Source organism: Garra rufa, chromosome 12, assembly GCF_049309525.1.
Source record: "Garra rufa chromosome 12, GarRuf1.0, whole genome shotgun sequence".
Lineage (NCBI taxonomy): Eukaryota > Metazoa > Chordata > Actinopteri > Cypriniformes > Cyprinidae > Garra > Garra rufa.
This window is the reverse complement of record NC_133372.1, coordinates 5,372,069-5,387,450: the sequence shown is the minus strand read 5'-3', so window position 1 is coordinate 5,387,450 and position 15,382 is coordinate 5,372,069. Positions and strand designations below refer to the sequence as shown.

The following is a 15,382-nucleotide window of genomic DNA, read 5'->3' as shown; positions in this document are numbered from 1 at the left end:
TTTCTACCCTATTTACCTGCAGTGTCTCGCCTTAATACATAATTTTAATTATGAACAGTGGTTTGTAGTGCAAACAGCCGTTGTTGTCATAAGCTATTGTATTTGTTAGAATGGTCACGGATCAGTGATCTCCAAGTAAAACTGATCTTGCTGACCAAACCGTAAGTCGTAGAAACTTGAAGGGATGGTAGTACTCACACCGCCAATAATATCACCAAGGCTCACCCCGATCGGCCTGATGGGAGCGCTACAGCGATCAAAAGTACTAAATCGCTCATAACTCCTAAACCGCCAGTCACAGGCGATATGGGTATTTTGGATTTTTTGCAAAACCTTTTCTGAACTAGTCCTAGGTTTTTTGCCCGATCGGAACCAAACCAGTGCAGAAAGATTCTCTAGAGAGCAAATATCAATAGTTATCAAAAAAAAGTATTTTCGACTCACCGTCGCAAAGAGACACCAAAATGTTCAAAAGGGGCATGGCCACTTTTAGTAAAATGCCTATAACTCCTAAACGGAATGAGATGTCTCTGTCAAACTCAGAACACTTGTGTATAAGCTCAAGCTGAGGTCGCAGGACAAAAATCACAGAGCTTGGCCCCTTGGTGGTGCTATACTAGGGAAAAAACAAAAATATGGCTATACCTACACAACCATTTGTCCTATCAACATGAAAATCGCTGTGCACGGTCTTGGTCCAAAGTACCACAAGTGTCTACAGGGACATACAGGGATGCGTATCTCAAAAAACATGGCTGCCCCTGGCTGGTCAAGTTTGAGCACCTATTAGACATGGTTAACAAAGGCCGATTGGAACGAAACTTGGTGGGCCTGTTTGACTCATGGCCCCAAAGGTCTGTGAGAAATTCGAAAGGAATCAGCCTCTGGGGGGCTTTATAACGCTTTTTTCAAGGGCGTAAACAATTGTGCATTGCACGTTTTTTATTTCTCGCAATATTTGTATCATATGACAGAACTCCTCATTCTGGACAATTTTGCCTCTAGAACCACAGCTGGCATTTTAACAGTTATAAACATTACAAAACATAACAGTTCTATGGTAAATTACTTTACCATGCTACATAATGTCTTTTTGCATATGTGCTCAAATGCCTTAAAGTACTTGAACCCCAGTATATTTCTTCTCGTTATTGTGGCTAATGAATCGGAAGTCTCGTCTATAGGCTTACTTGCGTGTTGAAAAATAAGGTGGATAACCTAATGATTTAGCTTAAGTGGTTTGTGCAGCCAGATCATGTTGCTTCTTAACAGCATCATTCACAAAGTGTTGGACTCAGTTTGTGCTTCATTAAACTATGCTATCTAGGCTAAGTTTAACCTCCATTCACATATAATCATTTATTTAAAAAAACCAAAGTCAATTTGTAATTTATACAGGATGTTTTATTACTTTATAATCAGACACTAAACATGTGATGGCCTCTGTCACAAGTACAAAGGACACAAGATTTGTTGTAAATATTAACAGGGACAAGGTCTCAGTTTAGGAGAATATGGCGATGAAACTTTTCTGACATACAAGGGTCCCTGTTTTCCATCTATCTCTGTTTGCTTTGAAAACAACACTCTGATTCAAGAATCAGGCTGCATTTACAATACACACATCTAAAATTCAAGCTCATTCAGGAACAAACATTCACAATACTGTTTATCTAATGTCAAGAGGAACACATCTGACCCCAAACTGCTGTTATCAGAAACCAGCAGGAGTTTCTATGACCCTGCTGGCTTTTGAAACATCACTACAGTGGAGTCCAAAAGTCTGAGACCACATTGAAAGTCTGAAAATAAATAGAATGTTTAAGCATTTCAATAATAAAAATGAATAAGAAATTGAAACGTAAAATTTCTGACAATTAACAGTAAACTTCTTTGTAAAGGCAGTCAGATTTTATTTTTTAATTTAATTAGTTATATTTATTTGTAATATATAATCAATTTAAAAATGTAAATAAAATATAATAAAAACTAAAATAAAAACCCTACTAGCAGTCTCAGACTTTTGGGCTCCACATATATGCAAACAACAGGCAGATTAGGGTTTCCAATAATAATAATAATATAGTTCATATTATACCTTCTGCATTAAAATATTAAACATTTCCATTTCATAGTAGTACCAAACCGCCAGGCTGCATTAAATCTTGCAACATGACAATAAAGGTATTCACTGGCATAGTATTTAGTCAGGGAGGATTTCCATCATGCAGATTTGAGAATAAATATTTAGCCAGCATGTTAAAACATTTACATTTGTTCATTTTAATGTTCTGCAGCAAACCTCAGTAGATTAAATATTAAGCACCTCAGACTGTTAAATTACCTTTTATGAATCCAAACAGTGAGCTTATTTAATGATTAAAATCTCAAAGAGATTTAACATGTAAACCTGAAATTGCACATGCACTGAAACCAAAAACATAAACTTAACTATGACAGACATTACACCATGCCCAAGTAGATTAGAGGGAGCTATAATAAGAGTTCATGCACATAATGCAGAATAAATGTGATATTCTATTAGTTCAGTGAGTTTGTAGTTTGCCAACATTGCCTATATTAGTCAATTAGAGCTCTTAGTTCCCTGAGGATTTCATTGCCACTAGTCCAAGGCATGATTTTCGCTGGGAGGGATTCTGAACCCTCTGAAATGGCTTTGCACAACAGTTTCTCTAGGGTGAATCCTTTCCTAGGCATTGCTATATCCCCTTCTTTCAATTCTTTAATAGGACAAAAGTCATTTCCTCCATCTCCTATATAGCAAATCCTCTCATAATGCACATCGGATTTAGCTTGCTTCTCTTTGAAATCATGCAGCACCTTTCTCTTGCACAGGTTGATGGGACATTGCTCGCAGTCATGAGCGTGAAAGCAGCGCAAAGTCATATAGCCCCGTGCATCAATGTTGGCAGGGTTGGTGAAGATGTCATCTACAGCAGATTTCAACCCTGATGCATGCAAAGGCCACTCTATGAACAGACTGTTCGAATCGGAGATGATAATACAGTCGATGTCCTTCTTATTCTCAGATATGAAGGTCAGGAGCTCGATCATGCCGTCGGTGAACGGGATGCTCTCCATGACCGAGCGCATGTGCTCCGGCCGGACGGACTGGTCCCCGATGTAGGTCAAGACTCGACCCATATACTCGGTCCAGCGGCCGCTCTGGTAGGACTTCTTCAGCCAGTCTGGTAATGTCTGCTCGGGAGTGGAGCGGATCACCCATGTGTCGCTGTTGTCATCCACTATAGTGTGGTCAAAGTCGAACACTACTAAGGTCTTCATCATCCTACGCTGGAAATAAGTCAAAAACAACAGTATTGACACGGGGACCGATAAACAGATGTTTAATATTCAATATATCTTTCTCAGAAAGTTACATAAGAATATGCATGTAAGCAAATCAACCATATACTGACCTCCAGCAGCAGCCTGGCTGAATTATTCGATATCTTTAGCGGCTATGAGACCGACACTTGCCTTCAAAACATAGCATGATTAGTCAGTGCCCCGCAAGGGACGGCTCGCCTCTGATAGGCTGGTGCTCGCGTCAATCAAACCACACGCGACGCTCTGATTGGTCACTCGAATCGTCAGAACTTTGGTCATTCTTGCTTTCTGTTTCCAGTCATTCAAAAAAAAAAAAAAAAGTGAATAAGTTTATAGTGAATGAGAACGGAATTGTTTTAAAATAAAAAACACTGGACTTAAATATTTTAGACTAGTAGAGTCACACAGGGATTTTTTTTTTTGTATGATTTGATAGAACAGGACAATATTTGGCTGAGATCTGAAATCTGAGGTTGCAAAATGATGAAAATGTTGAGAAAATCGCCTTTAATGTCCAAATGAAGTTCTTAGCAATGCATTTGAAAAAACACAATTGATTTTTTTTTTATGTTCTCTGCTGTTTTTTAAATTGTGTTTATATACAGTATATATATATATATATATATATATATATATATATATATATATATATATATATGACCCTGGACCACAAAATCAGTCATAAGGGTCCATTTTTTAAATAAAAAAATAAAATCCAAATTTTGAGTAAACTGCCTTTAAAGTTGTCCAAATGAATTCTTAGTAATGCATATTACTAATCAAGAATTAAGTTTTTTACGTTAGGCAATATACAAAATATCTTCATTGAACATTTTCTTTACTAAATATCCTAAAGATTTTTGGCATAAAAGAAAAATCGATCATTTTGACCCATAAAATGTATTTTTGGCTATTGCTACAAATATACCCGTGCTGCTTAAGGCTGGTTTTGTGGTCCAGTGTCACAATTTAAATCTGAAAACACTATCTTAAAATCACCATTTTGATTAAGACAGTTGTTTTGTAATACACATTTTCTGAAATGTGTTTAAATATGGAAACAAAGCGTTGTCTAACATATTACATTTCTAGAAGAGAAATCTGAACAACGCATAAAGCCAGGTTCCAATGTCTTGTTTTATTTTGCTGAGGGTTTTTAAACATGATTTTAAGATCTCTTTACATTAGTCAACATTCGAAGTGGATCAAAAAAGTTAATCAAAGTTGTCCTAAGATAAGAACGGGTATTCTTTTTGGTTTTAGGACAAATTTGATGAAAAGTTTTGATCCACTTTGAATGCTGACTACTGTATATTACTTTATGAAAATACCATTAATAGCTATACAAATTATTAATGTTTTAATGAATAAAATGTAAATTAGGCAAATGATATATATAAACAAACCTTTAAAAACCTTCAGAATATAGATGGAAAATGTCGTGTATCCACCCATTTCTTTAACTCAGAAGCGTATAGGTGAGACTTGCTGTTCATTAGCCGCTAAGATGTTCATAATTAAGATAATACATTAAAATAATATGGTAAGACTCACCAATTTGCAATATCAAGCAGAAAAACCAGCTATTTTGTACAGCTAAAAATAGCTGGACGCAGAAGACCTGAAGTCAAACCCATAAAATGTACAAATGGCCCGCTCTAACATACATTTTGAGATTACTTTTTTTTTTTTTAGATATCTTTCATAATCAAAATCTACAGATGCAAATAATTCAAATATTATATATTATTTTTTATATTATTTACTTTTTATATTTTCTTTCCAATAATCTGAAAGAAAAGTTATGATCTCAAAATTGACCAGTGCATGAAAAAAAAAAAAAAACACAAGTTTTGCCATAAACATTCAGATCAAAACCTAAGATCATGAAAAACAAAGATACGTAAAATATAATAGAATATAGAAATGCTAATATAAATGCACAATGGTAGAACTAAAATGGAAATTCTAAAATAAAATTAGATTTAAATAATCAATTCCAGAATTTATATTTACTAAATACAGGTCAAAAATGCATTTTGTATGATCCTTCTTATTTTAGTAAAATAATTATTTGTATGTAAACTTGAACTCAACTGTATTACATTTAATGGTGTAAATACACTATTCATGGTTTAAAGAAATTGCTGCAATTTTTAAACATTAAAATATAAAATCAGGTGAATTGTGTAAAATATCCAAAATCAGACGTTTGAATAAACAGGACCACTGAAAGTGAAGTTCACAGGTTCAGTATTAATTTTTATTTGTCAAATTCAACAGAACCTAACATTGTCATCTCTTTACAAACACGAAGCCCTTACAAAACTCCAATGTACTCAAACCTGTCCCCAACAAACCCCTTTTAAAAAAACACAGCTGAGATCGGACAGAAAAACAATTAAGCAACCATTTTCACTAAACGTTATGACAGGATATGGGCCAGAAAATGAAAACAAAATGTCTGATAAAAGCAGGACAAATATAACCGATTTGATTGAAACAAATTAGCGATCCGTATCAGTCATTAAAAAAATATTCCAGGCGTTCAGGAGAACTTCACACGATGACTAAAATATGTCTCTTTGTATCGACCGTTGTACTGCAAGTCATCGATTTGGAAAAAGAAAACCAAAACAAAAAAATGGAGTGGTACATGCAGTCTCTCAGTCAGTGTCACTGGAAGAGGAGTCCTTTTTCTTTGCGTCTTTGCTTGGACTTTTAGACTTGTCCTTTGCTCTCTCTTTTGATTTAGGACTCTCGCTTCTTTTTCTTTTCTTTTGCTTATCAGCGTCGCTCTCAGAGTCGCTGCTTCCGCTGTCACTCTTGTCTTTCCTCTTCCTAGCGCTCTGTCGATCATCTCGCTCTCGGCTTCTCTGTCTCTGGGAGGATCGTTCTTTGGAGCTTCTGTCTCGTCCTCTGGTCTCTTTGCTCCTCGACTCCTCTGTGCTCCTCCTCTTGTTTCGGTCTTCTGCGTCTCTTCCGCGGTCCCGTCTGTCTCGATCTCTGCTTCTCGACCGGCGAGATGATCTTCTGTCTCGACTGCTGCTGTGCCGTCTGTCCCGGCCTCTGTCTCGCGATTGGCCACGCTTGTCGCGACCTCTGGACCTGGACCTCCGTGACGCGTCTCGACCCTTTTCTCTGCTTCTAGATCGGTCACGTCGCTGCTCTCCATTCTTCTTCTTTTCCACCTCCTTTGACTTTTCCTTCTCATCTCCTTCCGGATGTTGTTTGCCTCTTTCTTTGCTTCTGTCTTTTTGCTCGCCCTCCTTCTCTCGCTCTTTGGGGTCTTTCTCTTTCCTGTCCTTGCTGCTTGAGCGTCCCCGTTTGTCGTCCGCTTTACTGTGCTTTTCCTTTTCTCTCTTCTTTTCTTTGCTCTTGCTCCGGCTGCGAGCTTTCTTCTTTTCTGCGTCGGCATCTGTCTTTTTCCGTGCGTCCCTATCTCTGCTTTTAGAGCGATGTTTGTCCCTCTTTCTGTCTCTTCCTCTGGAGGGACTGCGTGATTTGTCCCTCTTCGCATCTCTCTTTTCTCGTTCAAAGTTCTTTTTTGATTCTTCTTGTCCTGCAGCTTTGTTCTCGCTGGCTGGCTCAGTGGCTTCGGTCTTTTCCTCTGACATATCTCCTCTGGAAAAAGCAAAACAAAAATATAATACGTATTTGATAGGGGTGTGACCAGACACTTATCCCACGAGACGATCCAAGAGACTGGGTTCATGAGCATGAGATGAGATTTTTAAACTTTTTTAAAGAAATCCTCAATGATGAAATATACAGGGAAAAATAGTATTTTATTTAACTGAAAAACAAAATGCATGTGCATTTTGATATGAAATTGTACTTTATGAGACTTCTATTTTAATTAATTATATGCTGTAATAAACATGTAAACTAAAGCTGCATGATTCTGGATAAATTGAAAATCACAATTTTTTAAATAAATTGGAGATCACGATTCTCTCATGATTCTGAAGAAAAAAAAAAAGACGAAATGTAAACAAAATGTAATTTATTAGTGGTTCTGACAAAATGTTCTTTTAAAAAATATATTCAAACTAAATAAAAAAAATGAAGGAGTCTCAATTAGTAAAGACTTGAATAAATGATTGAATGATAAACACTTTTTTTATTTTTAAATGTGCAGCTGTCGCCACCTCCTGGCGGAAAAGGATAAGCGTTGCAATACATACACATTAAGATACTTTCGTTTTGATCGCTATTGTAGACAATAAGTGTTTATACCCAAACTATAAACTTTTATCCTAGTACTTTTGTTATTAAATGTATGTAACACAGAAATAATTATCATTATGTGGTTGAAAAGACCGTTTGTGTTGCTCTTTCTGGATCAGCAGCAACATGAATGCAGATTTGAATTCAGGAACAAGATCGCGTGGGCGTTTGAATGGAGATCGTGATATTTTAACAATTAATCAAGCAGCTCTAATGTAAACAAATGTTTTGCGAGGATATCGTCACGTTCTTGCGAGACCAGTCAGATATCATGAGCCACGTTGGATCTCGTGAGATCTCGTCACATACCTATTATTTAATAAAGTATATAATATAAATAACACTTTGAGTGCAAGAAATGTCTTTTTGGAACAGCACTAGACAAATAAACAAAACTTCACTTTTCAGGGAAAAAGTCATGAATCCTGGATGCAATATTTGCATGCACTGTAAAATTGGACATACTTGTCTCCTTTGATCCATCGTTCCTGGGTGGCAGCTGTGTTGGCTTTAGCTTTGTGTGTCCTTTGCATTTCCTGCCTCCAGTGTGGAGGCGTCTCACTGCGGCGAAACCGATCCCATGACCGTGAGCGAGATCTAGATGGTGTCCGGTAGCGCTACAGAAAGTAAAAAAAGTAATAAAAATTAGCTTCAATTTTCTCAGTAAAATCAAGCAAGGATGCGTGAAATTGACCAAAAGTGACATTAAAGAGCATCATTAAATAAGTGTTAATAAAACAACTGTTTTTAACATTGATAAGGATCATGTGACACATGTAACTGCATTTTTGATCAATTAAATGCAGCCTTGGAGAGCATTAAAAAAATCTAACTGACCACAAACGTTGATTGTATTTACATTTAACTCTCATAATCTGCCTTTCAAAGTAAACCATATTTATTCTCTCACCCTCGGTCCTCTTCCTTTAATTCTGCGCCCTGACCTGGTCATCACCAGTCTTGTGCGGTTTGGCCTGGAGTTTGCCATGGGTCTGGAATACAGTATAAAAAAAATTTAAAATAATAAATTACAACATAAACATATCATTCATGTCTGTATAACAAATGAACCTCCGCAACATTATATACCTGGATAAGGTATTAAAATATTACATCCTACCTGTCCCTTTCCCTCTCTCTCTCCCTGTCTCTTTCTCTTTGTCTGTCTTTCCCAGAGTCCTCCTTTGGCTTTTCTTTAACCTGCTCCTCCTCTTTGGCCTTCTGGGGGCTTCGCCTCATTAGAAAGCGGTTTTCTGGAACGGGCGGGACTTCTTCTGGGCGGATGGTCGACACGGGTTGGGGTTCAGCCTCTTCCTCATCAGACCTACAGAAAAAGATGTGTTAAAATTCTCTTCTGAAGCAGCTGTGGACAAGGGTTGGGTATCGTTTGAATGTTATCGATTTCGATTCCGATTCCAATTTAGTAAAAAAAAACAACAACAACAACAACAACCACAAAAGTCAAACATTAATATATTAAACATGTTTATTTTCAGTGCTAGCTTGCAACATATTTTATTACAGGGGTTCTCAACCTTTTTTATATCAGGGCCCCCTTCTTCTCGGGTCAATTTTGCAAGGCCCTCCATGCCTGACATTTCCTCTAAAGGTGTTTATTTTTGAACCTTTTTTATTAACCTAAACATTTGTTTTGCCTTTTTATTTTTCTCCTGCATGTTATAAAAAAATTCAAACAAACTTTAAATTAAAGCTATACTTTTGAATTTAAACGAAAACCCTCTGCTCTAATTTTTTTTAACATGTATATACATACACAGATTTAAAGCACCTAAATTATTTAATTCAGACATTCTTCACAACTTCATTATAAAAAAACTCACAGGACATTCATTTTGAAAACTATGCAAATATTTAGAAATTTCACGCAAAAATACTATGGATCAGAGTCCTGAAATAATGAATATTTTGTGAATCAACAGCGGACTTATGCGTGCCTAACGTACGACTCCGATATACAAGAATGAATACATTAGGCACGCGCGAGTTCGTTACTAATACTCTGGTCATCTTTGCCTTTACATTAGCGGGAGGGTTTGTTTCATGCAGCCAAGAGATGAAAGTAGATACCTGTCTTCCCGCGGGGGTATAGGTTACTTTTATGTGGGCTTTTGCGGGACGAAATAACATATTCCTTTTGGAGCGTCCCTTGAAGATCTCTAAGATGAAGTTTGCGTGCAGCGGTAGATTTGTCTTTGGGTTTTACAAAGCGTAGACACACTTTTAAATGCTTACCGTGATCCATCTTTTCGACTGATGTTTACATTACCACGTAAGGTCCTGGCAGATCACTAGATGAAAAAAAATGCACCCAGAAATCGAAACGGGGAATCGAAATTTTAATTTTAATCGATTCTTTATCTTAAGTATCCGATTCCAGAATCGGAATCGATTTTCGATTCCCAACCCTACTGTGGACAGGTGAAAACAGCACAGAATGCAAAAAATAAAACCAAATAAACCATCTAAAAATTGTGGATATGTAGCATAAAAAAGTGAACAGGCAAATTAATCTTTTAAAGGTAAAAGTAAACCCACATATTGTGTTGCTGCCATTACAAGTTGTGCATCCAACAAACTCTAAAGAACTCTAGTGCAAATTTAGTCACTTCATAAAAAAAAAAGGTCAAATTAGGCATATCCTTGAAAACCATGAGGAAAACTATAAGATAACTATATTTGAATTCACTTTCAGCAAGGATGATCATGGTTTCAAAAAAAAAAAAGTAAGTTAAACAAAACATTACTTATTTTAACACACTACTTTTAAAAATGTTGTCTCTTCATTCTCTTCAAAAAATGTTTAAAAGGTGACTGTACCCTTTCTTGTCTTTCTTCTTGTGTTTCTGTTCTTTCTTTTTCTTGTGCTCCTTCTTGTGTTTCTTCCTTTTTTTTTTCTCCTTCCCTGATTCCTCAGTGTCCGAGGAGCTGTCTGATGAAGAGTCGTCTTCACTCTCGCTGGATGACTGATGCTTCTTCTTTTCTTTCTTTGCTGGATGACAGAAGTTGAACCAATACATTAAAACACATTTTCATCATTTGTCTGGAAAAAAGTGTCAGTGCTATTAAACCAAGATTATGAAAAAAATGCAAACTTTTTTTTATATATATAAATTGCTGCTAATTTGTGTATGTTTATTGATTTTATTTAATTTGGACATGCTTTTTGACTGCAATTTGACTGAAATCCAGAAAAATTATAATAGAAAGAAACAAAACCTTATATTAACAGTAATTTGAAAGACGTGAAAGCAGCTTAAAAACATAGATGTGCTTTATGTAAAATCAGTCATTCACTTCTGAGTAACAAGGTTACTTGCCAGGGCAAAAATAACCTTTTTTTGTTTGGCAAAACTAATCTATTCTGAAGCAATAGTCTCTTATTTTAATCATCGTATATGTGATATTGCCTTAAAGCGTCCTATTATGCTTTTTAACTTTTCATCAGTGTGTGGTGTGTATGTTTGGGCATAAAAAGTTACAAATCTTAAAGTCTACTCCAAAGGGATATATTTTGACAAAAAAAAAAAGTCCTTTTTAAGAACTACAACGAACCGCTCCTTTGGACTAAAGCATTTGTTTTTCCGGATGCTATGTTGTCAAAACGCGGTCCATTAGAACAGTGGTTCTCAATCCTTGTCCTGGGGGACCACTGCTCTGCACATTTTGCATGTCTCCCTTATTTAACAAACCTGATTGAAATCATCAGCTCGTTAGTTCAGTTATGTATCTCTCTCCTAACGAGCTGATGATCTCAACAGGAGTGTTAAATAAGGCAGACATGCAAACTGGCAAAGCAGGGGTCCCCCAGGACCAGGATTGAGAACCACTGCATTAGAATACCAATCAAATAAATCCCACCTACAGAAATTCAAATTAGTTGGTGGGTGGGAAGGGCAGAGGTGGGGATTAGATTAACTTTATGCGATGTGGCATGGACAGCCAATTCAGCGAATGCAAGCATTGACTAAAGTGTCATCAGTCCAAAACAAGTCCAATAAAGTGCATCGATCCATTATAAAAAGTGCATCACATGGCTCCGGGGGGGTCAATAAAAGCCTCCTGTAGCAAACAGATGTGTTTTTGGATGGAAAATATACATATTTAAAATGTAAGAATCCATTTGTGCTAGCCTGGGGAGGAAACTATTGTAATTATGTCAATTATGTGAAAAAATAATGCGTTGATCGAACCACCAAGCATAATATTTTCCTAAATGTTTATAAATGTACGTGTCATCATTTACGTCAAATTCTTAAATTTTATCAATACATTCGGTAAGAATAATTACACTCAGAGGACTGCAGAGGAAACACTGAAGTGGCATCGAAAGTGCCATTTAGATGTATTTACTCAAGACTGTTTAATGAAGATAAGAGGTTCCATAAATGCATTTACACAATAAAATTGCAAGTGCATAAATAATGAAATAAGATCGTTTAACTTTAACATATAAATAATAAATATGAAATGTTGTAAAAAGGCTCACTGATTCACAAATGTTCTGCAGTAGCTTTGCTTAGAACTATTTTCGTAAGCAAAAACAGTCAATAATATGTAATTCAGTTTATAAACTACTTGTTTATTGAACTACTGTTGTATAAAATCAATGATCACATTTGCAATCGTACTGGCTTGGTCATGCGATGTTGCTAACCTATATCATATATATTCAATATTTGTTTTGTTTTTTTGTACCATGGTATGTTTGTTTCTTTGTGTACCGCTGTTGTGCCTATTAGTTTTGATTTTTCTGTGAGTCAGATAGGTTACTTTTCTGGTCAGCCATGTAAAATTCTCTTTCACTTGCCCCTTCACAAAATCCACTTGTCCCAGACAAGCGCTAAATTTGAGCACTGAATGCATGTTCGAACATTTCTAGAAAATATGCAATATCACCTTTAGATTTTGGAACAAGTTCCCCACAGTTGAGCACTTTGACCTCAGCGTAGGGTCGGCTGTTGGTATCTGTCTTCTGACTCTCAATCGTCCGGATCACATCCTGGCCGGAGATCACCTGACCAAACACCACATGAATTCTGAGGAAAGAGCAAACAAGGACTGTTAAAGACATTTACGTTACCTAGCAGTTTATCCAAAATGACTAGTTGGTACATGACGATGTGCTGCACACTTACCCGTCCAAGTGAGGAGTTGGTTTTGTAGTTCTATGGTCAGGGACACAAAACAGTGAGGCAGAATGTAAATATAAATCTAACGAACACAAAAACAGTGATTAATGCACACCATAAATCGATCCGAGTCATTATCATTTGCAGTTCATAACTAGTTCAAAACCAAACCAACGCACTGAGGACATACATATATTATGCAAAAAGTCTGTAAAAAGAAAACGAGAGTCGCATTGTCCATTTTCAAAGAGGGTGGTGTGATCCATTATCCGACAGGTCAGTAGAGACGTCCCCTAAAAAAGCCAGAATGCTGGACTCACATAAAAAACTGTGAGCCATTGGTGTCCTTCCCTCTGTTTGCCATCGACAGCAGGAACTCCTTGGTGTGCTTCATTGAGAAGCTCTCATCTAGACAAAGAAAATGACAGAATATTGAAATTGGGGTTGCTATTGTTTAGGGTTGCAAAAAGGTGGACATTTTAGGAAAATTTAGGATAATTTTTTTGGAGCCTTCCAGGAATTTTTGGAAGGTTTCTGGAAATTCTCCACCCTTTTTCAACCCTACTATTGCTAACTAAATCTATTAAAAAGTACTTAAATACACAGTGTAAGGCAACTAACTGAGGCTGAGATTCTAAATTTACTATAACAAAAATGAAAGCTAAATAGAAATAAAATCCAAATATTAATAAAAACAACGCTAGCACATACAACCTATAAATTTATAAAATAATAATACAAAGAAAAACTAATTAAAACAGTGAATATGTACAATATGTACGTTGATCCATGAGGTCATTTTTTTATTACCTGATATAACAGTTTTAATTTAGAATGATTTATGAATCTGGTTAATCAAGTCAATGAAGAATCAATTCAACAAAACGACTTTCAAATTTGACATGATTCTGGAATTTTAATCTAAAAACGGCAATATTTTAATAATTTGCACATGCTCATGAAACAAAAAATAAATACTGACCTTCAAAGAAGCCTCCATATATAGATTCACCACCCCTGCCATTTCCTGTTAAGGTAAACATTTGTGTCAAAAACCATCACACAGAGGACGCACGATTAAAAAAAGTAAAAGACAGCAGTACCTTCACTGAAGTCTCCTCCTTGTATCATAAAGTCCTTTACTATCCTGTGGAACAGACTTCCTTTGTAGTGCAAAGGTTTCTGGGTAGTCTTGCCAATTCCCCTCTCACCTAGAGACAGAGTTGGAAGAAAAATGCATACACACTGATCCTCTCACAAGAAAATAAATTACATAGAAAACATTATAAATGTATATATTTATCAAAAGGTTGAAAAAAATTTATAAATAATAATTAGAAGAAAATAAGTCATAAGTCACACAGGTATAAATGTAACAATAGCCAACAATACATTGTATGGGTAATAAAGATATTTAGTAAACTTCCTACCATAAATATATCAAAAGTTAATTTCTGATTAGTAATATGCATTGCTAAGAACTTCATTAGGACAAATTTAAAGGCGATTTTCCCAATTTTTGGATTAGTTTTGCACTCTTAGATTCCAGATTTTCTTGTTGGACTCGTTTAAAATATTTGTAAAATTGAGCATTATGACTGGTTTTGTGGTCCAGGGTCACATTTCACATATGTCACACCTGTGCACAGGCAGCGGAAGTTTTCACATGTCTTGGGACACGCATCAGAGAAAAGCTCAATGACCACTCGTCCCGCTGCAGAAAGAAAAACCAGAATGAGAAAATGATCACACAGGGAAATACATCTCACATTTTCAGGCACAGAAGAGCAGCTGTGCATGTAGTCTTAGTCTCACCTGGCACATTACCAATGCCAATGTCAAAGAAGCAGCGAGGACGCTGCGCCTTCACCCCCATCGCACTGCAAGCACAAAACACAACTAGTTACAGAACTAATAATTATACACGACCCAAAACCTGTTTCACTAGTGTAACAAGACTAGTACACAAACTAACAGACTCTATGAAGGGCAAAACCTTTTGGTTTTGTTGTGTATTGTGACTTAGGACATGTTTTTGACAGATAAGTCAGTCTGAAAATATAATTTCATACTGCTTACTTAAATAAAGCCTCTTTCCTTCATATCAATTGTTACGCTATTTTCATGCCTGCTTTTATAGAGCCTGAATGTCAGTGTCTTTCAGTGCACTTTCATTATTTACTAAATAACATTACGGAACATGAACATGTCTCATATGTATATGCGACTTGTTTTTATGTTTCCTTTGACGTTATAGATGACTTGAGAATAAAACGAAACTAAAATGTTTATTTTGTCGTGATGCTGCACACGTGAAATCACCAACAGCAGCACACCTTCTGTATCCCAATTTGTTTTAACTTAATATTTATCTAATAAGCTTTAAGATACTTTTAAATTAGTTATGCTCGTTTATACTCTGACTAAAATCGAAACGTTTCGCCTTTCAAAGATTGAATGACTAGCGTGCTAACGTGCTACATACGTCCATTACTGTTACTGAGAATATTACGATTTCAATTTCGCTCTTCTTTTCGTACAAGTCATACTGAAAGGTGATTTTTATATGTTTGACAGGAAGTATAACTTACATGTTTGATCCAAGTTAAACAAATGCTACTAAAATGAAGAGACCATTAACAACATGAACT

At 36.1% G+C, this 15,382-nt stretch overlaps 2 protein-coding genes across 4 annotated transcripts; both read right to left on the bottom strand.

Moving 5' to 3' along the window:
* Positions 1 to 1,382: 1,382 nt before the first annotated feature.
* phospho2 (phosphatase, orphan 2) lies at positions 1,383 to 3,533 on the bottom strand. Of its 2 annotated transcripts, none has more exons than XM_073852237.1 (2): positions 3,441 to 3,533; positions 1,383 to 3,315 (listed from the first exon to the last, which is right to left on the bottom strand). In XM_073852237.1, exon 2 carries the CDS (start codon positions 3,307 to 3,309, stop codon positions 2,581 to 2,583), a length of 729 nt encoding a protein of 242 aa, XP_073708338.1. In that variant the 5' UTR covers positions 3,310 to 3,315; positions 3,441 to 3,533; the 3' UTR covers positions 1,383 to 2,580. The 2 variants fall into 2 exon arrangements, with proteins under 2 accessions (XP_073708338.1, XP_073708339.1); XM_073852238.1 differs by having other exon boundaries at positions 1,383 to 3,310; positions 3,441 to 3,514.
* A 2,350-nt stretch (positions 3,534 to 5,883) lies between these two features.
* Positions 5,884 to 15,382, bottom strand: ppig (peptidylprolyl isomerase G (cyclophilin G)). 2 transcript variants are annotated; one of them, XM_073851911.1, is made up of 13 exons: positions 15,323 to 15,382; positions 14,547 to 14,611; positions 14,371 to 14,445; positions 13,835 to 13,942; positions 13,714 to 13,758; positions 13,052 to 13,139; positions 12,738 to 12,767; positions 12,499 to 12,638; positions 10,420 to 10,591; positions 8,702 to 8,905; positions 8,492 to 8,573; positions 8,047 to 8,198; positions 5,884 to 6,975 (listed from the first exon to the last, which is right to left on the bottom strand). In XM_073851911.1, the coding sequence occupies exons 2-13, from the start codon at positions 14,605 to 14,607 to the stop codon at positions 6,018 to 6,020; spliced, it is 2,115 nt and encodes a 704-aa protein (XP_073708012.1). In that variant the 5' UTR covers positions 14,608 to 14,611; positions 15,323 to 15,382; the 3' UTR covers positions 5,884 to 6,017. The 2 variants fall into 2 exon arrangements, with proteins under 2 accessions (XP_073708012.1, XP_073708013.1); XM_073851912.1 differs by lacking the exons at positions 14,371 to 14,445; positions 14,547 to 14,611; positions 15,323 to 15,382 and having other exon boundaries at positions 12,738 to 12,813; positions 13,835 to 13,929.